Source organism: Apus apus, chromosome 4 (assembly GCF_020740795.1).
Source record: "Apus apus isolate bApuApu2 chromosome 4, bApuApu2.pri.cur, whole genome shotgun sequence".
Lineage (NCBI taxonomy): Eukaryota > Metazoa > Chordata > Aves > Apodiformes > Apodidae > Apus > Apus apus.
Genome location: NC_067285.1, coordinates 18,491,196 through 18,517,782, shown reverse-complemented (window position 1 = coordinate 18,517,782; position 26,587 = coordinate 18,491,196). Strand labels below are relative to the sequence as shown.

The 26,587-nt window shown below is 36.7% G+C and overlaps 1 protein-coding gene across 4 annotated transcripts in view; it reads right to left on the bottom strand.

Annotated features, from left to right (window-relative positions):
• Positions 1-26,345, bottom strand: part of ERCC6 (ERCC excision repair 6, chromatin remodeling factor) — a 46,138-nt gene extending 19,793 nt beyond the window's left edge. The window contains exons 1-8 of one of the 4 annotated variants that reach the window (XM_051618745.1): positions 26,307-26,345; positions 24,882-25,312; positions 22,230-22,350; positions 19,703-19,811; positions 17,763-18,489; positions 9,548-9,673; positions 5,901-6,059; positions 1,471-1,606 (exon numbers count right to left, since the gene is read on the bottom strand). In XM_051618745.1, coding sequence (XP_051474705.1) covers positions 1,471-1,606; positions 5,901-6,059; positions 9,548-9,673; positions 17,763-18,489; positions 19,703-19,811; positions 22,230-22,350; positions 24,882-25,306 — 1,803 coding nt within the window. In that variant the 5' untranslated portion in view covers positions 25,307-25,312; positions 26,307-26,345. Of the gene's footprint in view, positions 1-1,470; positions 1,607-5,900; positions 6,060-9,547; positions 9,674-17,762; positions 18,490-19,702; positions 19,812-22,229; positions 22,351-24,881; positions 25,346-25,855; positions 25,920-26,306 lie in introns of those variants that run through there. The other 3 variants (XM_051618744.1, XM_051618746.1, XM_051618743.1) reach the window with 3 other exon arrangements.
• Between the last annotated feature and the right edge of the window lie 242 nt (positions 26,346-26,587).

The window sequence follows — 26,587 nt, the reverse complement described above, 5'->3', positions numbered from 1 at the left end:
CAACAGAAAAGAAATTCTAGGTAGGAGTATCACCTGGCCTGTACTACATACAATACATCTTCAGTGTACAAGTGTCATTTATAATAAATTAGAAGTAAACTTTTAGTGAAGGCATAGACAAATAGAAGGCAAAAGTTTGGGGTGGTGGGAGTTTTTTTTTTTAATTTTAATTTATTTTAATCATAAGCTTTTCCTTCTCTGTTTAAGAGGCATCTAGGGAAAAAAAAAAACGTACATGAGGTGAAGACCACATCAGCAATGACACTAGTTTAAAGCACCCTGTTGCAGGTCTCAGAAGATAAGGCATTATGGCAGAACTAGAGAACTGAATCTATCCAAAGTGATTATACGGTATCCAAATTTTGTAATTTTAAGCTGTTGAATAGGCATTTGTTGGAGGACAACGGGAAGGTGAAGCCCAGAAAACCTGACTATTCCTCCAGATGGAAAAATTTGAGCCAGTCTGTCAAGTGCATTAATTAACAAATACCCCAAAATAAGCACACACAATTTAATTTAGGAAGACATGTGAGCATGTTATTGAGGTCAACAGACTTTTAGGGCTTGAAAATATACCAAGTTAATTGAACAACAGGAAGCTAATAGCACATGAGGGCATACTATTCCTTTTTTGCCATGTACTGTATCTGCACCAATTACCTCAGAATCCGTTTAATCAAGTGCAATTAAGCATCATATCATTTTAACGTTATTACAAGAAATTCAATAAATATTTAAAGAGAAATTTAAAAATGCTTTGCTGAATCCTGAAAATCCATTTAAACATCTGAAATGTGAGGCCAAGGGAAAATAAAAATCTAAGTTTCCCTTGTTTAATTCCTGCAAGGTACCAAGGATTAAAACTCAGGCTTGTCAACTTAAGAAATGGTATAAGAACATACATGTTAAGAGACAGGCCAAGAAAATTAAGAGACTGAGAAGGCACTGCTTGAAAACCAAAAAATACTATGAAGTAACACCGTCATTAATGAAAATGAGACTAGGTGATATCAACTGATATACTGACCAACTGAAGAGAAATTGCCTCAGCAAGCAAACTGTATTAAATATTAGATCAATGACACAGTGATGCATGGAAGTATGAGGAAAGAACTCACCAATACTACAAGCACGTATCTGGTGTACAAGCCAGTTTAGTGGTTGTCACCATTTGACTCAGTTTGACAGTGGTGAAATTCTAGCATGGACTGCAGTACAAGCAAAGCTCAAGTGAGAAACTTGCTCCTATGTTTATTTTTTTCAGGCAATGCTGGTCTGTATCATAATATAAATATACTCCATGTCATCCCCTTTTTGCCCAATTTCCTAACAAATCCAAGTGAACTTTCTGCTCCTGAAACATCCAGGAACAGGAGATTTTCCTTTATTTATTTATTTTTGCTAGCACAACAAAAGAAAAAAATAAAATAGAGAAACACCTAGAATTATAAAATGGATGTCAACCATTACCTTCTTCTCCGTGTAAGAACCAGTTTCATGGAGAACAGCAACTCTAAACGGAGGCCACCAAGTGTGGAACTCTTTCACCCACTGATGCATCACAGTGGCTGGACAAACAATCACTGTTGGACCCAATCCCTGGTACCTAGAATAAAGTATTCAAGAAAAAAAAATCTGAAATAAATGCTCTATATTAAATGGCTCATTAAAATACACACATATTAAAATTACACAATTTATAGCTCAAGTGGAATATAAGAGCTCTGGAAATTAACTGGCATTATGTTTTTCTGGAAGTCTGTTTTTTAAAGGAAGATTAAAGGGTACTGCTGTAAGAACCTATCCACTGAAAAGTTAATAGATGCATCTATCAAGATAAACACAGAAATAGAAAAGCTACAAACAATAAGGCATAAGGGAACTTCCTCCTGTGGTAATACAAATCAGGTCTGGGTGACTGCTGTTTCTATGAGAGAAAAGAAATCATTAACAAACAGATATTTTATTACTTCTATTAAAAAGAATGTGTAGCTAGAGTCTCACAAATGGACTTACACACAGGTGTTCTGCTTCATGTTAGTAATATACTGTACTATTATCCCCATAATTTACAGATAAGACAAGGACTCTAAAGCAGCAGAATATATCATGCATGGAAGTTGAGGTCTGAACTGGGCTCAAGCTGTCTTGTAAGTTTCTTATTCATAATCATATGATTGTTTCTGAGAATTACTGAGAACATTTGAAACAAAGTCTTTCTGTATATTAAGTTCAGAGCAACTCTTAAGGTTAAGAAGTGAAAAATCTCTCACACAACAGCCAAACAAGAAACATTACCATCTCAAATACCAACAACCATATAGGAAATATGTTAAGTAGTGGTTACTTGTAGTTATTTTTCAAATACATTTGCTCTTTAAAAAAACAAAATTACTTTGCAAACAAAGGCAATAAGAGTTATCACATACTGATCTGCGTGTGTCCATGTACCATTCAAGTGATAATTTACAAACGAATAAAAAGATTACAGTATATATATTCAAGATCGCATGCACATAGCAACAAAGGATTTCCCAGAAACCAGCAATACTCTGCTTTAAAAAAATCCAACCTTTAATACCCTTAGAAACCACTGACATGAAGAAATAATATTCTTTATTAAAAGCTTATACATATGCAGAATGACAACCTGGATGTTACTTATATATAGTAGTTTTTCATAATGAAAGATAAGCATCTTTCATAGTCTAATTAAGTAACTCCCAGCAATCAAGGGGAACTTAGACGCCAGAGATGAAAAAAATAGCTTCAACCTTGCTATGAACTTAAATAACCACTCTTAAAAGTATCTACAGCAAAAAAATCAACTGCTCTGAAGAATATCTATAGCAAGAAGCCAATTTTCCAGCACATACTACTTTCACATTCTTTGTGAGTAGCAGCAAATTACTTCTGTTTATTCCCCTAGTCTGTGTCAAAAAAGCTCACATGCTGGGTTTATCCAGGTTTTTCCTCTCCCCAGCTTACACAGAGAGTTCACACATTCTTTGATCAATTTTCAGAAAATCTACTCCCCCTCCACTCAGTTGTGTGAAACCTCTTATGTGTCTAGTCTGGCTCTAATCACTTTCCACTAGCCAACATTTTATTCTTCTCTTGAGAGCTTTTATTTATTTATATCTAAGAGTCCTCTAACTTCTTCGCATCTGTGCTATTTCACAAAACTAATCAAATCACACAGTTGTGCTTGCTACACTTAGAAGGCATCCTTCATTCTCCTCATAACTGCAGCAAATCTGCTCTGCTGCCAATCCAATTTATATTTGTGTTTCTTGAACAAAGGTGACACTAACAGCATCCCAAACCAAAACCTTACTGGTGCCATGTACCAGGATACTAATACTGCCCTGTTCCTACCCCAAGTAGATTGTCATAATGTATTCTGTCCCTTTGTCACAGTTGCATCGTACAAAAAGCTTAAGGTCAATATCATATATGATCAATATACCCAAATCTTTCTTCTTCTGTTGCTTCTAGTTTATATAAGCCATATTCACAGCAAGCACACTTTATTCATTCTTATTTAATTGGATGTGATTATAATTGTGAATAAGATCTATTCCTGAAACTTATTACCAAGAAAAAGGAATCTGTAGTCATACTATATTAACTTTAAGTACTCAAAAAATGAGTAGAGAAAAACATGTTGCATCATAACCAACTCTACTGCCAAGCACTGGCAAACCATGCCTTCAAAATGAAACAGAAATGACACCTAAGTATTAGTGAAAATAAGAGCAATGCTATTTTTCTGGGGGGCAATGGATTATTATTTATATGAGCACCATGGAAGTTAATCTCTCTGCCACTCATACTAGAGATAGAGCCTTAATGACTGATGCACATGTTATCTCAGTATCTTGAAGAGCACAGAGGAGTAAATAATCAGTGTATAAAATTTATGGCAGAGTTTGTCATCTGATCTCTCAAACAAATGAAACAAAGTCTGCAGTGAAAGGTAACATCTTTGTTAAACAAAATAATGCATTTGGAAAGAAGCAAACTTGTGGACTCGCAAGCCCTTCAACAGGTTTCAACAACAGATTTCAGCCTAGATACAGGATAGAGATAGGCTACTTGAAGTTTACTGCTGCTTTGGTTTTTTTGTGGGAAGGGATGATTGGTCTGAAAGCTACTGCTTGTTCCAGCTACCTCAGCTTGTCTAACACAAGAATGTTTCCCCCCCCTCGATAAATATTCTACTGATACTTCACATGACATTTGGTTTTCTCCAGCTGTATGGCTCAATAGCTGTTAAAAGGGAAACAACATTTTCGTTTTTGTAATATTTATACTCTATGTAACAGCTAGTTCTTTACTTCAGCTAGTCATTAGGCTCCATCAAAATCAGAAAGACACTGGAATCAGAAGCAGTTCACAAAAGGAAATTTCTACTCACCTTAGAGGAAAAGTTACTAATAGAAAATAAAACTGAGTATTTTGAGTATCAACAAAACTGACCCTATTGTCTTAATGCTCAAGTGCCTCCAAATATTACAAACTGCAATTCTGCACAGGAATGACAGTGTTGTCTCCATTTTACAGGAGGCCAGCTGAGGCTGGGAAGGCCCGCAGTGCCAGACTCCCGCAGCAGCGCACTAGCTCCATCTACACATCGAGGTAATGAGATACACCAGCTAGGTTGGAAAGCATTTAAACATGCTGACAAGACAACTATGTCCACTCTTTTTGCCTGCTTCTCAGCCAGACTGACCAGAAGGTCTTCTGCTTACTAGACTACATGGCTTTCAGAGAGAAGCTAGTTCACATGTCAAGGGATGTTCTTTACAGATTCCCATCTACTCGGTGGCACTCCAGCTGGAGCAGGGAATATGCCTATAGAAAATGATCTGTACAGTAGTATCCTTAAATCACACAACCATATCATAGTCAATCAACTGGCTTGAGTGATGGAGGACAGTGTTTTTTATTTGAAGGCTACAGTAGGAGGAAACTGGAAAACAGATAGCAGTATTTTCTCTTTAAAGTATTATTTTACAATTCATGTACCTGCTGAACATAATGTAAACGTGCCTCTATATCAAGTTGATTACTTTTGTTTTGTACAGTACTATGGCATTTGCTTAAATACATGTAGTAATTAACATCAGGTAAACAGGCCAACAGAACTAGAAAAATCAAGTCATATTCATGCATGCATTTGTAAATCCAAGGACAACAACAAGTTTCTTTTCTGGTAATTTCATCTGTGAAAAAGGAATTTTAAAGCATTGTTCAGTAACAAAACAAGTATAAAACATCTTGTAAAAAAGGCCAGTCACTCTTAACAATTTTTAAAAGCAACAACAACAAAAAAACAGCAGATGGAAATTCCTCTGTATAAGTTACTGTTTTTCTATTACTACCACTTTTTTGACGTGGATGATTTCCTGCCAGTCAGAAACTCTTAACTTCCACTGCAGATCAGCTTGCTGCTTCCTGTAAAGCACCTACCTGGTGGCTTGCCAGAACAAATATTTTAAGGTAAAATTTAATAAATGGAACTAAAGGTATTACATCTAATTTAAAATTCCATATTGTGTAAACTATTGATATTAATGTAATTGAGTTTGTAAACAACCCATTTGTGGAAGCTAACCTTAGACACCGTATTGACCCAAAATATCTAGTGCGGCTCATCTGCAAAATGAAGCATCAATGCCTGGAATTCATTAAAAGTGTTACATGTTTAATTTTTCCTGCCCTACAGCTCCATTGTCTCGTAAAATTTTTCCTTTGATGTCCCCCACTAAAAGAATTAAAGGAATATTGTAATTGAAATGTCATTAATAATTCACAGGACCCTCCTCCACCAGCAATCCATCTGATGAAATATTAATTGAGCTTCACAGACTGACAGTCTGCAGAGGAGCACTTGCCTGTAATTTGAACCACGAGTCCTGATCTTGCTGTAGCTCAGTCCTGCCAAGAAGGCAATTATCTGGATGGTCTTGCCCAATCCCATCTCATCTCCCAGAATTCCTCCTGCCTGCTGGCAGTGCAATTCCCAGAGCCACCTAACACCTGTCTGCTGGTACCTAAAACAAGGAAAAAGAAGATGGCAAACGTTGGATAATACAGATCATAACAGAAAGTACTCATGAAATAATCATTTGCCAAGGTTCTTATACTAGTTACAGTAACACACTGGATGTGTGTTTTACACAATTGCTGTATTTACTAGATCATGCATTTTTGATGCAGTCAGACATTACATGTGACTTTCATTCTTTATGCAACACAAACATTTCTAATTAAACTGATAGTCATGGTAATTAGAGGGTATTTTATTCCATGTATATTTTAAGTGTTAAAAGCAACTTGGAAAGCTACTTTAACAAAGCATTATGTAAAGGTCTAGTAAATTATCTTATTTGGAACATATACCTGGAACTGAAGGAAAAGTTTGACTTGTAAGGGGTACAGACTTTATACTCCACTGTGAAAACTTATCACATCTACCAAAGCATGTTATTGTTTTACATAAATTCATTTAATAGCATTTAGTTTCTTTCAATGAAGAAAAAAGCCAACAAGGTAAAATGATTTGGAAGACAATGTGGGATACAGCAGAGCATTATTTTGTGAGAATGTCAAAGCAGTTTCTACTTCCAGTCATTCACTAGAAATTGTATAAGAAACAATGTAAAACACATTCTAATAAAAAGAAACAGATTAGAAAGCAAGATTTACAGTGGCAAGTGCAAAAGGCAGAGATAAAATGCTGGACTGAGAATCACTTCAGGACATGCTTTTTGATAATACATGAAATAGTGAGATCAGTATGAATAACACGTGTGGGTTAAATTTCAGCACTTCTGTGTCTTGTAACTTGGAGGAAGAACAAAGTCACTAATACAATTTTCTTCATGGCATGCATTCCTGGAGCGTAAAGCACAGCAAAGAGCAAAGCACTTTTCTTTTTGTTAAATAGGGATTGTGCACTTCAGAGCATTGTCTTGTGTGCATTTCAAAAACCTGTTTCACTCTTTGAACAAATAGTATTTAGGACTACTGATAGTTAATGACACTAGTATTTCCAAAGTACTATTAAAAAATCAATTTATGATGAGTTCTGTATGGATTTAGAGAATACTAAATGGAGACAAAAAAACAGCTCGAGTAGTTAGAAAAAGATGATCAAAGAAAAAATCTAATGGTTCAGCCATCATACTAGCTGCTGGTGTCTCAAACACATTATGCCAAGAAGCCCTTAAAAACGCCCTTTTATTATAAATTAATTCACCTTAAAAATGCAGCAATCTAAAAGACAACTATGAAATGGCTTGCAGGATTAACTATAATTGGGTTAAGATGACACCATTACTACATTTTATGAAGACAAAACATTTTCTGATGGAAATATTAAAGAATTGGAGAGAACTTTAATTCCAGTCAGAAGCTGCTCCCCTAGACTAATGTTCAGCATGTCTCTTCAGAAGACAACTACTCAAGAACTTCCTGACATTATTCTGTATTATTTCTTAGGATTACATTCAGTGCTTAAAAGCTAGCTGCATTTATAAGCGTTCTCCCTCTTTGCCCTTCTATTGAGAAAGTTTCATAGTACACAATTAAGTTTGTGAAAAATTCTGCTCCAAGGTTATCTAGAAGTTGAACAGATGCAGGTGCTTTCTTTGTATCATCATATAAACATGTCATAATTGCAACTATATACAAGTAAAAAAACCCCACACCTGAAATAACTTTTTTGTGATTATATGGAGAGATAGTATTCTTTTTGATCTTATGCTTCTGTTGCATCAATTTTTGTTCCGTTTTTTTACTCCAAAAATACAGAGAAATTACAAAAAAAGTTGCTTTGTCTTCAAAAATAGTTACATTTGGGTTGTATTTCACATGAGCAATCATGCTATGATACATCTCTCAAAATTCACCACAGTAGAGAGCAGAGTTTAACTGCATTGTTGCTGAGACAAATTTTCCTTTTAGACATAGCAGGGAAATAACACACTGCAATAAATTTAAAAAATAAACTTGATTTCTTGTTTATACAGCCAGCATTCTCTCAGGCTAAGTGCAGACAGTACAAGGCGATGTTTGTAAGTCAGTCTTGCTCACTACGTTTCCTTTTGTTCCACAGCAGCACCAATGGCATTCTTGCTGGAAGTTCCTCAAAGCAGGCAAGTATATAGGGAAGAAGCAGACTGTCCACTTCAACAGGCTTACCAAAGGATGAGTCTACTATTTCTAGTGTGAGAGAACTTCTTTGGAATTAAATTCAACCATGCAGGAAGATCACTTACAGAATACTGCTATACATGTCCTTGGGTCAATACACTGACATGTTTTGTATTAAACTTGCTCAGAACTCAAAGTTTAATGCTTATTTACTATGGGCCTTCCTACACTGGAGATTTCAGCATGTAAGTTGTAAGTCAGATGAATCACTCATCTCAATCGATCTTTCTAACCACTTCAGAAGTTTTGCCAACCAACTCATGCTTGCAGGGATACCCTTCATTAGTGAGGCTGATATCTCCAAGATTAATTTTTAGTTGTCTGCCTTATTTCAATTCCCTTTGGGTTGCCCAGACCACATATCCGTTCTCAGGATGATGAGTACCTTTGCATAAACAACTGGAGACCACATATTGGCTGTGCATGGTCCTGGCAATCAGGTCATTAATTCAATTCCATTTCAGAGCTAGTACTTTCCTTCTGAGGAACTGCAGGACAACAGTAATAATTTCTTTGAGGTTAAGGCTAAATGGTCCTGTTGGAAAGGATATCATGCATGCCTGTTATAAACCAGGGCTTTCCACTAGAGTAATTGTAAGAGTTTAGAAAGCTAGCTTTAGAAAGAGAAGATGTTTTCCCTGCTGTGCAAAACGTTGCTGAGAAAAACTAATTCAAGCCTATTATGCATGAAAGATAAGGGAGAGATTATGGATGAAATTAGCTTCTCAGCTGCTAGCTTGTTTGGGCTGCCTTTTGTAAACAGGTTTTTTGAGATGAACTTGAGCATGTCACTGGGCATCACAGTCCCAAAACCTGCAACAGAAAGCAGCCATACCCAAATCTGTAATCCAAAATAACTAAAGAATGAGTTGTAGAGTCTTTTTCTTCTATTAAAGGCATTAAGATATTTCTTGGTTTTGTTTATCAAAACATGCCAACACTTTGTTTTTTAAAGTAAAGTGATTCTACCATTCCACACTTGAATTAAAAGAAAGCACTTATCAATAAAATAAATAATTTATAAAAGTCAATGAGAGCTTCTCATTTCATAGTTTAGCTAATACGCATTCATAATATTCATATAAGCCAGCTATTGTGTATTTTCATTTGTGGAACTTCATTTTGTGCTTGTAATAAATTAGTTTCCTCAAGGTTTGATCCTGGAGCTTTTTTTAAATAAATAATCCTACAGAAGCAATTGAAGTAAAAATTGAGGCATCATTCACTTAAGTAAAAGTTACAGCAAAGGGCATCCCAAAATCACAGACTTAATACTAATATTAACAGCATACGGTGGCATAATATTAAAATACACAATACATACTTAAAAAGCTTTTTGAAGAGAAACCCTGGTACTTTGAAACCTTCTTCAAATTCAGTGTCACTTTCTTCAGAAAGTTCCTCAGCTGTTTGATGTTCTTTGTCCTTCAATCGTTCTTTTTGCCACCTCCTAGAGTGACACAGAGAGTCAACAACATTCAATTATAGTACAGAAAATAAAGTATATGAAGACTACATTGAATTCTTCAGTCAGGTAAAAATCACAACAAAAATGCATTGTCTGATGTTATGATGTAAATAGTAATCCTCTGGAGGACAAAATTATGCAAGTAAATGCTCAAAATATTTGATATATTAGAAGGTACATGAACTGACTAGTTATAAGCCTTCAGAGTTGTATAGCTAGTTACAGTTTCTATAGAGAGAAATACTACTACAATGGAATCAACAGTTAACATCATAAAAAAATGCTAAACCTACTTAAAAGCCCCCACAAGAACATCAATGAGGCTTAGGTATTACAAAGTTATTTTATTCATTTAACCAAATACTTAAATGTTACTTATATTATTGTTCTGGATACAGCACAAAAGCAGCTGTATTTCATCCCATAAAAACGATGGAGACCTGATAGTCTAGAAGTATCTGAAATGCAAAACATGAAGACTAAAATTGTTCAGATCCCAAAGAACTGTAACACTGGTGATGGGATGAAAAGAAGCATATGGAAAATTCAGGCCAGAAATGCAAGTTAAGCTACATAGAACTGAAACCTACTGCATAAAGTGACAAGCAGCCTCCTGAGTGAGAAGCTGAAAAGCTCATCTGTCCAGTCTTTTAACTTGGCATTGAAGAAACCCTGGAAAATGCACTCTAGAACAGTCCTGCAGCAACTGGATGGAGGAGGACTGGACAAGCTGAAAGAGCTTCCCAGTGCACCTCCAGTTTCTGAATGACAAGCATTACAGGTGAGTAAATAGTCCCCTCAGGGTGATGTTTTACCATTTACCCATTACAAAATCAGGTTCTCATTAGCTTAGCTTGCCTATGTTGCAGAAAAAAAAAAAAAAAAAAAAAGGCAGGATAATGGATTTACAGCATTCTAAAAAACAAAACAATACCCCCAACCTCTTTTCCCAAAATACACTCTATATTCGGGCAAAAAGGACTTCAGAACTATTTAAAATGAGGAAATCCACATTTTCCTCTTTTTTGAAAATGTATTTTTATTTTTTAAAGTTATTTATCTGATTTTTCTGTGCAGCTCTGCATTGCTTTCAACCATTCAAAGATAAACTGCATCTAGAGGTTGACATGCTAGAGGTTGACATGTAAACTGTATTGTGTCTCCAGCCTTGCTATGCACAATTCAGTGTGCTTTAAGCTTATGGGCTGAGCACCTTATGTTTTCAAACCTACTAGCCCAATTTTATCCATGTCAGGAAAAAGAAGCACAATCATAAAAATGTTAATTTCTTGCCCAAAGTTGACAATACCATAAATCAACTACAGAAACATAACCTAAATAGCTTCATTCTCTTGATTTATATCCTGACGTAACTAGCCAAAAGGAGGGAGACAGAAGTCACTACAAACATTTACTTCAAACAACTGCTTATAAGACAGTTACCATCCCTGACATGCTGCACTTCCAACCTGGCAAAGCTGAAGACACTATAAAACATCTCAAACATTGCTCCAAGTCTTTAAGACTTCAGCCATGCTGCTGTCCAGCTAGCGATATTAATACCAGACAACTGGCACAATATCATGCACAGTACCATAATTCCTTCCAGCCTGATATGAGAATTGCCTTCTCCACCAGATAAAAAGTCCTCTCAGTTAAAACAATTTTAAATAAAATTTAATTCAACTTTATCTTGAACACATCAGTGAATTTAAAAAAAAAAAAAAAAGGGGCAATGAAGGTCTGGTGTTCCCTTTGTATTTTTAAACTATATTAGACCAACAATGCTTGTCTTCCTAGGGACACTATTCTGAATTCTCTGGTATGAAATAAGGTGAAAAGAGATTAAAAGAGATTCTTCTTGCTGTTAGATCATTCAAAACCATCTTCTACAGTGTCTGTTAACTCATAACAAGACTTCACTTCAAACTGCTTTTTCTCCAGTGGCAGCATTAAAAGAGTTTCTCTTGTCTTCCTGACCACTCACTTCATAGAAACTTGTTGAAACTTTCACTTAGAAGGTTGTTGTATCTCTTGCAAGTTTGTTTAACTTTGTTCATTTCAGGAAATAATGTATCCAGTTAAGTAGTAAAGAACTTACTAAAATATACAAAGTATCAATATTTTACCCACAGATACTTTTATATCCTAACACAAGAATGGAAATCTCTATCTTAGACTAGAAGTCTGTTAAATGTTGGATTTAGGAAAATAGCATTCATGCTCCAGAGTCTAGCAAGGAAAAAATGATACATTCTAGAGGCACAGCATAAAAATGTATTTATTTTTGCTCAATACTACAATGTTGTACCACTAGGCGCAGATGGTCAATTATTCTTCTGAGTTCCAGAAGAAGATCAACGATTCAAACTGACAAATGCTAACAGTCATTGCTTCAGACTGTGTCATTACAGGAACTGAGACATGTCAGAACTTGATTATTTTATCTGACTGGGTTATGACAAGAAACAAAGCAAGGAACTAAACTCCTACTTACTACAATAAAATCAAAACAACAGTAGATTACGAAGCTCCCCAAGTGACAGCTATGTAAAGAATTCACATTAAACTCTAGCAGGGCAATAATCTGTATAAGAGTTTACTTCTAATTCTATATTCCAATATGAATCGCCACTAGCCAACACCGGAGCTTGTCTCCCCTGGGAAGAAACAGGTTGCCCTCTAGTGTACATTAGAAAAAGTGATCCAGAAACAACCAAGAAGAAATGTTTCTGAGATTAGCTGGTAGCTGACAAGGAATTTAGGCAAGACATCTTAATATAACAACTATATTTTCCGCAAGTAATGTGATCAATGTTGGGATTTCTCTTAAAAATTATTAGACACTTAGAAAATACATGTCTACAATTTGAACTAATAAATCTCATATTTAACTTTCCTAAATAAAAGTTAATTCTATACATGCACTGTACCTGTTACTTTACTGAAGTGTATAATTATACAAGATGTAGTATGGAAAGCTCTGGTGCTCATCTCTTCCAAAGGGATGAATGGTTTTTTCCACTCAATTACCAGCATAAAGAAAAAGCAGCAATTTGTTGTTATGACTAACAACTTCCAAGGTTTGAAGAAGCTATTAAGTTTTTGAAAGACTGTGAACTGAATCTAAAGCATTGTATGAAGATATTCAGCATTAAAACTTCATTTGGCTGAAACAATGGGAAGACAAACACTATTTGCTAGACTAAATTGGTCAGTTGGTCAGTCTGGTCCTGTACTTTTCTCCAGAAGTCAAGCTTTGGAGGGAGAAAGCAGTGGCTCCTATTTGACTTTACTACACAGTAAAATACTGACCATTTGATCAATATAATCCTTATGTGTCTCCTCAGTCAAAAATCAACCGTATGCCTAATATGACTCTAGAAAATAAAAGCACAATCTTTGAGACATCTATTTTATGTTGTCCATAGTCACTGATATATATAAAATTTTACCCTGAAAGTGCAGTATGAAAGCCATATATCATACAAATAAATCTTTCTCAATATAAGAATGTATTCAGATACTAAGCCCATTTCCCAATTATTGCAATACCCTAGAAAGAAATTCTGCATCCAAAACAGTAATGAGCACAATTTGATTTTTTTTTAAAAAAACACAGGAACCAAGCTGAGTGTTTAATATAGTTTGCATTTGGAAGCACAATACGTTTTCTATTTTAGACAGCTAAGAATCCCTTACAGATTATTCTAATTTGTTAAACTGAAGCATTCAGCGTTACTTTTCTGATCTAACTTTTTAATGTTCTATATGGGTGGATTTAATTGGTATGTCCTAACAGATGAAACACATGCAGTTAGTACTATAGTCTCCATAAGTAAATTAAGACTGATGTAGACAATTACACACTTGAGCTTAGAATGAAAGGTGTATTCAGTGAGTGAGCTAAAATATATCTTCATTTGTGTCTTCTCTTTGTCATTTTAAAGCGCAGTTAGGATGCTCTAAGAAAGTATCTTTCAGGAAAGGTAATATTTAATCTTTTTTTAATTTATAACTCTGAAACACCAAGAGATTCAGTGACTCAGATGCTTCAAAGAGAATTAGCACATGAAAGCTGATCTGATTTCACAAAAACAACTTATTCTTAAGTGTATTTTTTTTATTTGATTCTTTTCATTAACTGCTTTGCGCAGTGATAGCCACAACTTCCAGATGCTTGGGCATCACCTGGGAGACATGGAAAGAAGCAGTTTTCTCAGCTTTAGCTCTGAGCACTTGACACCATTTGAATGAAGAGATATTTGAACAACTGTACTCTATAAATGTTTTTGGTTTCTTTTCACTCCAAGCTACTACCTTATGCAGATCCTGTATTAGTGACGTCAACAACGTAACATTAATTACATAGATTGATAAGCAGCAGAGATTACTTGATTATACTTAGGCTTTGTATTTTAATACATACAAAGGAAAGCTTTGATTAATATGCAAAACCCCCAAATTATTATTAATAAATTGTAGTTTCCACATCTACAGTCTTGAGAATAATACAAGAAAATCATGCAGTTTTCTTGTTGAGTACACAGAACATTTATTTCCTTATATTTCTTTATATTTAATCTGCATACAAGGTTACTTTTATTTTGTGATCCTAGGTAAAAGCTGAAAACAGGTGCATTTTCACCCATTCAACAGTCTTCAGAGAAACTGTCTCTGCCCTGACCTGACCACTCCACCTGGCAACAGGCTAAGATTCCATCAGCACCAACTCTGAACACTTCTAGACTAAGGGGGTCGCTGCTGAGCATGACAAAATATATATCAATAATATACCTGTTGATGGGGATCAAGTCTCTGAGACCTTCAGTATCATCCTAGAAACTGATTACCTAATCCTCTGAATTCAGCTCGTAATAGCCAGAATGACAGACAGCTGGAAGTGATGATATGCTGCTTTTCACTGAATCTTAAACCTACCTTTTAGCTGCCTGACATTACCCTACTTATTTACCTTGCTTTCCATAACTCTGGTATTCCTTACTACTGATCATTATTCTTGCAAACTACGATTTACTTCAGCTGTCAACTTTTTCAGAACAGAAGGTATTTCCCTTGCATGTCTGCACAGCAACAGTAACATTAACAAGAGAAAGGCAAGATCCATATAGGGGCAAAAAAATGAAGTTATTGAGAAGGTGAGCTGAATTCTCTATAGCTAACTTTTACTTTTTCATGATCACATCTTACTTTGAGTGACTAGGCTTTAGAAGGTAATGAAAACATTGAGTGCTCTCCCACCTGCCCTGTTTACTGCAGAAAACACCAGCTCCTGTTCTGAAAACAGTCTTGTTCCAGAGATGCTATGCAGTCCTGCAGCTAGCTAATTATCATGCTTTAACAGCATCACGGTATTTTCCCCTTGACACAGACCAAGCTCTTCAAGTCCCATCGCTGAAAAGTTTTAATGTAAAGGAAACTCATTTTCAATCTTTAAGAGTGTAGGACTGTATTCAGTGCCAAGCACAAGACTAGATGTTCAGAAGACTAAAGTAATCCTGAAGGATTTTCCCTTGCCTCTCTCAGGGGTAAAATATGCCATAATCTTACCCATTTGTTTGCATTCAAAAGTGAAACTGACATGAAACAAGACATAAATGTAAGCAAATGACAGCATTTCTATAGCATTCTTAATATGTTTCTTAATTCACTACATTTTATTTTCTCATGGTATTTCCCATAATGAAGATTACCTGGGGGTGTCAGCATAAAAACATCAATGCGGACAGCTGCAGCTTAACAGCCACAATAACTGTAGCTATGAAATTTTTAAGAGATGTACTGTTTTGGTAGCAATTATAGTTATTGATATTTCTAAAATTCATTTAGGCTTTTATCGTAACTTTAGTAACCATAAGAAATGTAGTCTATGATATGAGTTTGCTAAGGATAAATTGTCACAATCTTAATGTTATTAAAAAATGTGTTTGAATGAATTTAAATTGTGAGTCATATTAAAACTTTCAATCAAAATAAATTACTCTTGATGAAAACACTGAATTAAAAATGATTTAATATTGGTCTAATTTAAATGTGGAAGTACAGTTTTATTCAATAAAATAGTAAATATTTTTCCAAGTTAAGTCCAATTAATTTTTGTTAATATATCCAATTAAAAACATACTTTGCTTTGAACCTTTGGACATCGCTCAGACTAGCCTCTTGCCTAAATCTTCTATTCAAGGGTAATGAATTATGCGTTAACTTTGAAAAGCAGTGTCCTGGATTGCAAATCTATTGCCTCACATCAGCTCCTGATCTGCCTTTGTAACCTGGGATGTGAAAGTGAAGTTAGGCTCTTCTCATCAGAGGCTTTGTTACCAGTAATTCTCCATGAGCACTTCTACTATCAGAAGATACCTCTTCTTCCACAGCAGCTCAGGCTCTAGCAACTGGAAGAGATGGTGTTTGTACCTCTACTTCTTGAGCTTTTCTCTGATACATCTTCATTTAAATCCATAAGACTTTATAATTCCACAGAAGTGTAAAATTTGAGTGTCCTGAACATTAACCTAATTCCTGTGGTAGGCCTTATCGCTACATCATCCTTCATTGACAGCCCTAGTGCCTATTCTTCCTTTCACTCTAGAGCAGCTGCTTTCAGGTTGGAATCCATGATTGATGAAACTACTTGAAGGACATTCAATAAAGGTAATCAATTAAAATAAGCATGCCATTGACAAGCTGAAGTTCATTGAATTAAGGTTAACAGACTAGAAAAGTGACAACATACCAGTGCTTGGAGAACAGTTAAAACAAACAAAATAACCATTTTAGTGATCCAGATCTTTTGACTCCTACTATATGAAGAAATATATCTGGCATGACTGGCATGTCTGGTTAGCATTTTAAGAGCTTGAGAAATTACATGTCACTTTGTTGCCCCTTCAAAACATTTTCTGAGCAGTTGCAAAAATGGAAAACTTTCTCAGTATTACTGTCGGGAATTCAACAGCTGTGCTATCAGTAGAGAAAGCATCTCAACAGCACACTGTAGCCACAGAGAGATCATCAACACACAGGTTACACAAACTTCACAAAGTACAGGTGTTTCAACTGCCATTTTCAAAACCAACTTCCGTTCTTAGCTGTATTTTCCAACCTAACATAGTTTGTTTATTCGAAGACAGTTTACAACCTTAGGTCATCGTAACAACAGAAAATACTGCTACTACCCCACTGTCACTGTCTCTCTAGATAAGGATATTTTCACCCTCACTCTCATCAAGAACAAAGGAGGAAAATCACTGTTAAACAGAGTTGCTTCTTTTAGACTTGACTAACAGCAGTATAAATGTCCAGTCTTCATTACTTCTGTCTTCTAATATAACTTATGCAAGAGATAACATATGCTAATAATAAAATAATACCAATATTGTCCTTTCCTGTATAATTCTTTTACAAGCGTAAATTCAAAAAGATCCTTTTAATATTGAATTTCAAATAAACTTGTTAGTCATATAAATTATATGCAATTGCCTTGAATTTCAATAAGCTATCAGATTCTACAGTAACAGTATATAACTATTATTTATCCAAATGATTTCTTCTTGACTATCAGCTAATTATTTAAAGCTGAAAACTAAGCATCTCACTCCATCACAAAACAAAGATTTCCCTCTCAGTGGAAAAGTGTCATCTCTCTGAGGACAGAGGGCATTGCCTGGCTGCACTGCAATTTTGCTTATCAAGCAAACCTACCTTTTTTGAAAGGTAGGTACATCTACAGACAAAAAAAAAAGGCTTAAATATAAGCCTGCCAAACAATATGTTGGTTTATATATACTTGACTTTGGACACATTCACAGTTCTGCAAATAGCACTCACTGATACACAGATAGCTTATTACTGAAGGACCTATAAAAATCAGAAAAATATAACAGCAAAGTCTTTGTAGTTAAGAGGTATGTCTGATTCCTTTAGAAAGGAATCATTCTAACAGTCTTGTTTGCTTTCCTTACTTCAGTTCCTAGCAGTGTATTATCGACCTTGCCCTTTCCATGTTCAACGTTATTTTTTAATGTTACTAATAAGGACAACCAAGACTAACCTTAGTCTCTGATTATAATAGGCTTCATCTCCATCGTCTCTCCATCGCTTTACTTTGCGCTTCCCCAGTATAGGCTCTTCTTCCTCAGAGCTTGGAATGAAGTCAACATCATCTTCAGCTTCTTTAAAATCTCTGTTCACTAAATGTTTTCCTTTTCTTGACAAATTCCTGAGTTCGTAATCAGAATCATTCTCAGCATGAGAAGATGTCTGCTCCTCCTCCTCATCCACTGCTTCTGGGTTGAAGAGCTCTTCATCAGGTACATACTCAGACTCTCCACTATCATCCGCCTGTTCACACCTGAACTTCTTGGTCTCAAGATACTTCTTTTCTTTTGGAATCTTTGACTTTGACTGAATCTGAAGGGCATGTTTCTGAAGTCTTCTCATGTGTTTTTTTAAGCGCTTGTCTGTTTTTGACAGGGCTTTACCCTTTTTTTCCTTTGTAGTAGATGTGGGAGCTACACATTGAACATTTTTGGCTTGTGCTTTCTTCTTCGCTCCTTTGTGAAGGGATAACCTCTTTCTTTCAGATGACAGCTTAGCTTGGTCTGCTAAGTACTTCTCAAAATCAGATGCTTCATTTAGCATTAATCGTCGTGTCTTCCTCTCTGGCTTCTGACGTATTTTGGTTCCAAACGGAGTCATCTGGCCTGTACGAATAAGCTCTTCCCATTCTGTTTCCTGAACAGGCATAAGCATACTGCCAAGACTGGATGGACCAGGTTCTACAACAAAAATCAGAATATGCAGCATGCCTTTAACCCCTTCTGAACATCTCAAACACAGGAACAAGGGTGTTTTGTTTCAGTTTTCCTCCCCAAGCATTATATGGAATCAGTTTTCATATACAAATTAAAAGTCTAAATTACTGTCATGCATAATACCTGAAGTTAAAAAAAGGCAAAACCCAACAAAAGGCACAGCATGCTACTGTGTATCACCAAAACAGGTTTAACAAGTAACCAGGATGCATCAGGCATGAAACCCCTCCCTCTCCACCCTCTCAAACTCCTGTAACTGCTCGACACCATCTCTTCTCTCTCAGGCTTCATTCACTTCCAAGTTACATTTCACCACACTAGGTGCCTGAATTTTACTGCACAACCCCATTTAAAGAAAAAGAATTAAAGATGCTTGTCTACTAAGAAAATTTTACTGAGGTTTTGACTCCCTTAAGTTTTTTTGAATCAGGAGAGAAGCATGAGCTCCATAAGATCTAGAATCCACTCCAGCCACATCTGCAATGGACAAATAGCATAAGAAGTTTACATCTCTGTAAACAAAAATATAACCCAAAGGTGATGTGTAGACATCAATGGGGTCCAAACATGCCCTGCAGAAACCTGAGGACGAGTGATTGTGGTCACCATCTGGAGTACAAAACCCACCCTCATGTTGCAGACAGTAAGAACAAACACCTAGTGAAACACTGAAATAACAAATATCTTGCTTTGAAGAAGCCTTATTTTTAGTAGTTGTTTGTTTGGTTTTTTTTGAACCACAGTGCAGCCTGTAAAAAAGAAGCACTTCCCCTTCCATTTGTACTGATACTTCCCAACAGTAAGAAAACACAATTTTGTTAATGCTGATTGATAGCATCCAGCATATAAAATGTAATTCAATCATAATGTTAGTAATCTTTATCAAATTAGCTGTGAAAAAATGTTAGGAATTCCAATTTATTAAGCCCAATACTCTAATGTGCCTCAGCCGTCCCTACTGAGCTGAACACGGATTAACATCCGTTTACTAAAACTTCCCACATGAATATGCCATGATCTACAGTTATGCAGGTGCAGAAAATGTGTTCTTAACTCTCTCTTTAAAGGCAAACCACTGAAGTTTATTTCCTTATTGGCAAAGATCTTGCAAACAAGCTTCAAACAAAAAAAAGGCATTACATCAAAATAGAACAGAACTTTCAGCCTTCTCCCATACCTTCATCTTCCTCAAATTCAATCTCATGTACTTTATCAAGAATCTCTGTTCCACCAAGAACTGCTTGAAGACGTTTTTGTTTTGCTTTGATCTTCTTTAGCTGTTGCTCCTGGAACGAAAAATAAATACAAAATTCACTTTTTAATCTGGTTTGTAAACTTGCTATCCTTTCAAACAAGACTTAAATTACTTTATTTGTAGTATTTTCCACCAGAATCTCATTTGAAACAACAACAAAAAAAGACATGCAAAACAGTGTCACCACAATATGTGTAGGGCTCCAACACACAGAACCCACATGTGTGTACAAGCATCTTACAACGTGCATAGTAAGATCATATTATTTATACATACACATTTAATGTGCACATTATGCATTTTCATAAACATTTTTTGAGGTCATTTTATGAATGTGTTGATTCTAGTGAAGGAAGCCCATCAAGCAGATTAGTGAGGTGCACAGAGAACACCAGAGGATTTGTTCATAATTTTCAAGACTGGGTTAATGGTTAGTAAGCCACTAAGAACAGCTATAATATTTAATAAGACTTATCATCTCAGAAGTTATATAATGTTTTGTTAGAAAGAAACTGAAATTGTAAATCAGTCCATCATCCTAATTTTTTTTACACAGTTAATTCAGGAGTGGTCACAGATAATTTAACAGCAAAAACTGTAACGTGAAATCACTTTAAAAAAAAATAAGTGAAAAAAAATCAACATTACAGATGCTGTAATAAGTGTAGCTCATTACTGATACGAAAATAATTCACAGCTGGCTCTTCTGTTACATCTTTTATCTGATTTTAATATCCTCAACTGTATATCTAGTTGTGATGTTGTGATTCCTTGGTGTTGCTCACTTTCATTTATGAAACAAGAAATTCCAAGTATTAAAACAAAGACATAGGCAATGTAAATGTCCTCATTTGTCACTCCATTCTTTGGAAATATTTCCTTACGTAGAGAGGCACATACTTCAGTAAAAATCAAGTTCATGGCAAAATAAGCACATTTTTCTTTTTTGTGAAGAACAGTTCACTAGCCTGCCCATGTCTTCCTGTAGCATTTTTCAAACAGCAAAGGATAAGTATACGGATGTATAGTACAATATATTACCTACTGTGTATGCACTATTATCCTTGCTACTAGAGTACTTTGTACCATAAAACACTTTATCTGTGACAGCTCTCAGGAAATACCCATCTTGTACCAGTCATTAATTTCCCATTTGTCTCAATAAGGGAAGAATTCAGAATTATTTAACTTTTTTTTTTTTAATATTAGAAAAACAAGAGTAGTAAAAGGCCCTTCTCCATGCAAAAACTAGCTCAAGAGCAGATTTAAACACACTGCTTGCCTTCAAACAGCATCCAAAATGTTCTTGAGACTATTAGGACTACTTTTACAGATTATAGTTTTCACACAGGGATTCATTTTTATACTTTGAAGATCTTTAGAAATCGATAATAATGAATTTGCACTGAGGTGTGAACTTACTCTGCAACTAACACCTGCATAAATTGCTTCAAGTAATATGAAAACAAGCAAAATATAGTGTCCAATTGCATTATCATTTTTTAGTGGCTTGTCTGGTTTAATGCACTTATTCCCACTGTTTCCAGATACTTGTTCCTAGAGCTGTGGCCCTCCTCACTCTGTGGCCCTACTCACTCTTTTGATTGGTCAAAGTGTGAACATAGTGTCATCCAAGTTGCTGAAATGATCAAGGTTGAAAAACAAACAACTGAATGAGTCGGTGGCAAACGGCCTGAGACTGGGAAGAAGTGTCTGAGGGCAAAGGACAGTACATTTTTCAGTCAGGTTTAGCATCAGAGAATGTATTAGGGTGCATTTCCATCAGACAGTGAGCTGATATAGTGCTACATTCCTGAACAGAAGCTTCTCTTTTCTCATCTCCTCTTACTATGCACAGCTGTTCAGGTCTATTGCTTACATTACCTTAATGTCTGCTAGGATTGCTCTACAAGCTCCTTCAATTTACTACTCTGGCAGAAAAAAGCTGGAGCTGTTTCTGCCAAATCAATGAGTTAAAATGACTCACAGAAGATAATGATCTGGACTGGTACAAGAAAGACACTGACAATGAAAGAGGATTAAGGAAAGGAAGACCATGAGAGCTGAGATTGAGGTCAACATTGAATCATGCCCTAACAACGCTTTGCTAATTTTCCAAATACTACCAGGAGGGATTTAATTAAATTAATGCAAGTCAGTCTTCTGAGCAGATCCTGAATTTCAGTTTTAGCCTGTTCTGAAACTCAGAATAAAAAAAACAAAAACAAAAACAAAACACACACATAAAAATCAGCTCTTACTATCATATCTTTAAATTACCTATTTACATGCTTTGGAAGAAAATTACACCACTTAAAAAGGGAAGGAATAGCAACTGTAGACTGACTCTGAACTATATAATTAAGCAAGAACTGTATCACATAATGCAAACCTTAACACAAAGTACACAGTAAGCGTTGTCAGCAGGAAATTAATGTAATCCAATCACCTTATTATATTTTTGCCGCTTTACAGAATCTAGTTTTCTGTTTATATCTTTGTTGTTGGCAGCTTGAGGTGAAAGTTGCTCAATAATTTTATTTATTTGTTTCAGAGATGTTGCACATGATCTGAAAAAACAAGATTGCAGTGCACAAGTCAATTCTAGAAAAAAAAACCCAGCACATTCTCTATTCAGACAATTCAGAAATTCCAGAAGCTTTAAGATTAGATTAAAAAAGGTCTAAAGGTAAATTTCTAAATAAGCATCTTATATTTAAGCATCATACATATTTTTTAAACAAAATTTTGCTAGTATTACAATACCAAATGAAAGGAAACTGAAGAAATCATTGCAGTATTTAGTATTCAAAAGTTCCACATCTGGTAATGATAATAAAAAAGTGATAGTGATTGCTTTTATTAAACAAGATAGAAATAAAAAGACAAGACAAAAATCTAAATGGGAGATCTCATGGTTTATTTTTTTAAGACTGTTTTAATAGTTTGATGCCATAATAAGGAAGCCTATTTCTTTTACCTTTACACGAATAAAGACACAAATACAATTCCAAGGAAGACAGACTAGCTCAAATAACTAACATCAACCAACATTAAACTTTCTCTACTCATGCACTACCATTTTTCTTGTTTTCATTATCTAATATGAAATTCAGATTGAATCACATACTATAATCTAGCATCATCTGTTTCTGCTTTTGAATTGATTTGCAAGGAATTTGCCAGGAATTTGCCAGGAAGGAAGCACTGTTCTGCTGTCAGAAGACTCGAATCTAGCTTTGTTGATGTAACTAGCAGAATATTTCATAAGGATACACAACTTAGCCTCTCAAAGCATTATGAAAAATGTCAAAGAAAACTCTTTACAATACCTGCAAAGCAAGCATTATTTCCCTCATATGCATAGAAAAGCACTACTTGAGCCGCTTCAGTTGTCAAGAGTGGAATTGTTGGGCCTCATTTCTCTCCAGCTCTAATCTGGATTCTACCACTGCTCTCACAGGAGATATATTCTATCAGCATCCCAGCTCTCACTGCCATCTTCACTTCTCCATTATCCTTCAACACTTTTGAACCATCCTATCCCCTTTCTCAGTCTTCTGTTTTGTTGCTCTGAAGTACATAATCCTCTTGCACATCTCCTACCTTTTGGCTCTTCCTTGGCCCTAGGGTCTCTTGACACATGCCACTACTGTCCGCTTCCACAAAGCTTTATTTAACAGGACTGCAGGATTTCAACAGGATTTTACTTCACCTTCTGCTTAAATTTGTGTGTATATTATAGAATCATGCAGCTCCTACTGTGAATTCTGTGCCAACTACTCAAAACCAATATTGCACTAACAGAGACTGTCATTCTCACAACTTTGTGCCTAATTTTGCATGCATTCACTGTGTTCCAGGACTTCAACCAACTTGATCACTTTTTACTCATAAGTCTTTACTTTTTTTAGTCCCTCTGTTCAACAAACCAGCTATATCTCTGCTAATTCTCTCCAAATTAAACTTTCAGACTTGCACACTGTATCTTACACAGAAGAGGTTCTACAGGTCTTCGTAAATCATGTCGCCTCACATAAACTTCATTTTATGACTTTTAAGTGGATGGTGAAAATAGAGGGGTAAAAAATTATAAAAAAAATCACAGCATACTTCTTAAAGAAAACCAGGAACATATCAACTGACAGTACTGTACACCACTCTTACAATAACCACATAACCTAACTGCAATGGCTATGCCACTCCATTTTTCCTCTTAATGACCATCTCACTCCCTACCTCCTTCTGCTACACAACACCTGAAATTAGGTCTCAGCTTTGCAAACTTACTTAATTTCACATCTCCACACCCACATTGAAAAGTTAATGAAGTGCATGAAATTAGGCATATGCATAAGAAGAGAGCTATGCAAGAGTACACAAATACCAGATGCCTACAACCCTTTGGAGCACTAAAACCCAGTATTAATGCAATAGATCAAAAGATGCACAGGTAGAATTATTTGCCTGCAGTAGTTCACATAGTAACTCTACAACGAGACTAGAAACAGAAAGGGGGATCTAAGATCAAAATTCAAAAGATTTGTGGCTCACATCCCTCAAAGTCTTTTACTATCAATATACCATGTTAATTAAGCATTTGATTATTTTATGGTGTCATTAAGTACTTCATACAGGGATTTGTGATAAGGTTATTTTGGCTCTAGTACACTCAATTATATGGAGTCACCCAACTGACAGAAAGAACATAACCAGAAGCAGACAACCAGAAGCACAAAAAAATGAAGATGTGGCACTTTTTCCAACTATAACTTTGAATAAGAGTATAATGCAGCTCACCACTGCCAAGAAAACAGAAAAGTATTTTGAAAACATAGCAGACAAAGCAGGAAAAGGAGATGTACAGTCCTGTATTTCCTTGATGCATGACTGAATTAGTCAAATAAGAGCAATGAAGCATTGCTCTGACATGAAAAGTATTTTCTCCTTTTTTAAATGACAGGTGATGCAGAAGAGTACATGTGACCTAGTGCTTTTAAAACATCTTTTCAGCTTCCAACGTTTTTAAAAACATGAGACACCGAACCTCATTAGATAGTCAGTAACAGAAAGGAACAGTAAGGAAGGACACAAAATTTACCTTAAGTCATCCAGTACTGACTGATATTCTTTCTCTGCATCAGCTATTTTTGTTGCTTTATTAGCTTCATTAATTGCATTATCTACTTGCTGAAGAACTCCTTGCTCCAATACATCCTGGTCATAGACATCAACTCCTAAATCTTTGAGCTCAGCAGCCTGTGCACTATACGAGACAGACTGAATCTGCTGCCTGTTGATCTGTAAAAGGGGCTGTGCTCTTCTGGGCACCTCCACGGGGACAGCCATGGAAGTGGAAGACTGGCTGGCAGAGCTGGGAACTCTGTTACCCAAGTCACTGTTACAAATGCCATTTTCTTGCTCAGTTTCCAATTCCGCAGCATTATGCTGGCAATTATTGCTTGAAGTAGTAATGGGGTCTTGTTCTTGGATACTGTCTGGCAGGTGGCTGTTGTCTGTTGGCATCCTCTGCTCAAAGGCAACAAAGAAGAACCACATGATCATAACAACATTCAGATGCAAAGTTCCTCATAAAGACTGTGCCCAAATAAAAGTAAGCTAAACAACAAGCAAGTTGCTTTATGAGAAATTCTTGTTTCAAAACACCCAGTGGTCTCTTCCTCCGTAAGTCCTCCCCCCAAAGGCTTCTCCACAGGAATTTCCTCAATCAAAAGGAAAAAGTGTCCAAAACTTCTTAAAGACAACTATACAGGATAATCCTGGAAGACACTGATATCATGACAAACAAAACAACCAGCAAAAATTACTGTCCTTGCCAGACAGCAAACTCAGTCTTGTGTGTAAATGGTCATGCTTCAGAAGACTGTGAACAACGAAAACATATGCAACTTAACATATCCAAAATAACAAAACCACAAGTTGTTGAAACAGTGTAAGACTTGCCAGTGAAAGCACTGATGACAAGAGCTGGCTGTAGACTTTAGTATGACAGCTGAGCTCTGAGGTAGAATATAAAGCACCCTAGTTATTGGGAAATTAATGAGATTGACTTACCAAGGCAAGCCTGGAGCTAGTACTATTGAGAGCCTTCAGAGCGAGATGTGTTCTGAAAGGATGTACTTTTTAAATTAAATTCGGCGAGAAACAAGTGCTACTAACTTGCAGGAAGACATTAATAAGGCAGGTGCGCTTCATCGGTAGCCTCTCCTAGCATGGCAGCCCGTGGATCTATCCCAGCTCGCGGTTTTCTTCCATCGGCTTCCACGCACGCCTGGTCCCGCATTCAGGCAGCAGGTCCCATGACAACCTCGCGCACCGCCCGGTTGCCCCCCGGGCCTCCATCCACCCGCGGCCTGCACCGCTCCCCAAGCCGCCCCGCCTCCCCACCCCTCTCGGCAGCACGCCGGCTGCGGGGCAGGCCTGCCGGCCGAAGCCCATCCCTAGCGACCGGCGACAAGCCCCGGCCGAGAGCGGAACCCCCGGCCCACCACAGAGCTGAGCTCACCTCGCCGCGCGGCACCGGCACCGGGACCCGCTCCCGCCTCCGCCGCTCGCTGCCCGCCCACGCCGGGCGCCGAAACGTCACTTCCGCAGCGCGGGTGACGTCATGTGCACATGCGGCGCGGACCGGGGGTGGGGCGGGGCGGTGGCGCCGCTGGTGCCGTGCCGGGCTGCGGGGCGAGGGGCCGGGCTGCGGGGCGAGGGGCCGGGCTGCGGGGGAGGGGCCGGGATGCGGGAGAAGGGGCCGGGCTGCGGGGGAGAGGCCGGGCTGCGGGGCGAGGGGCC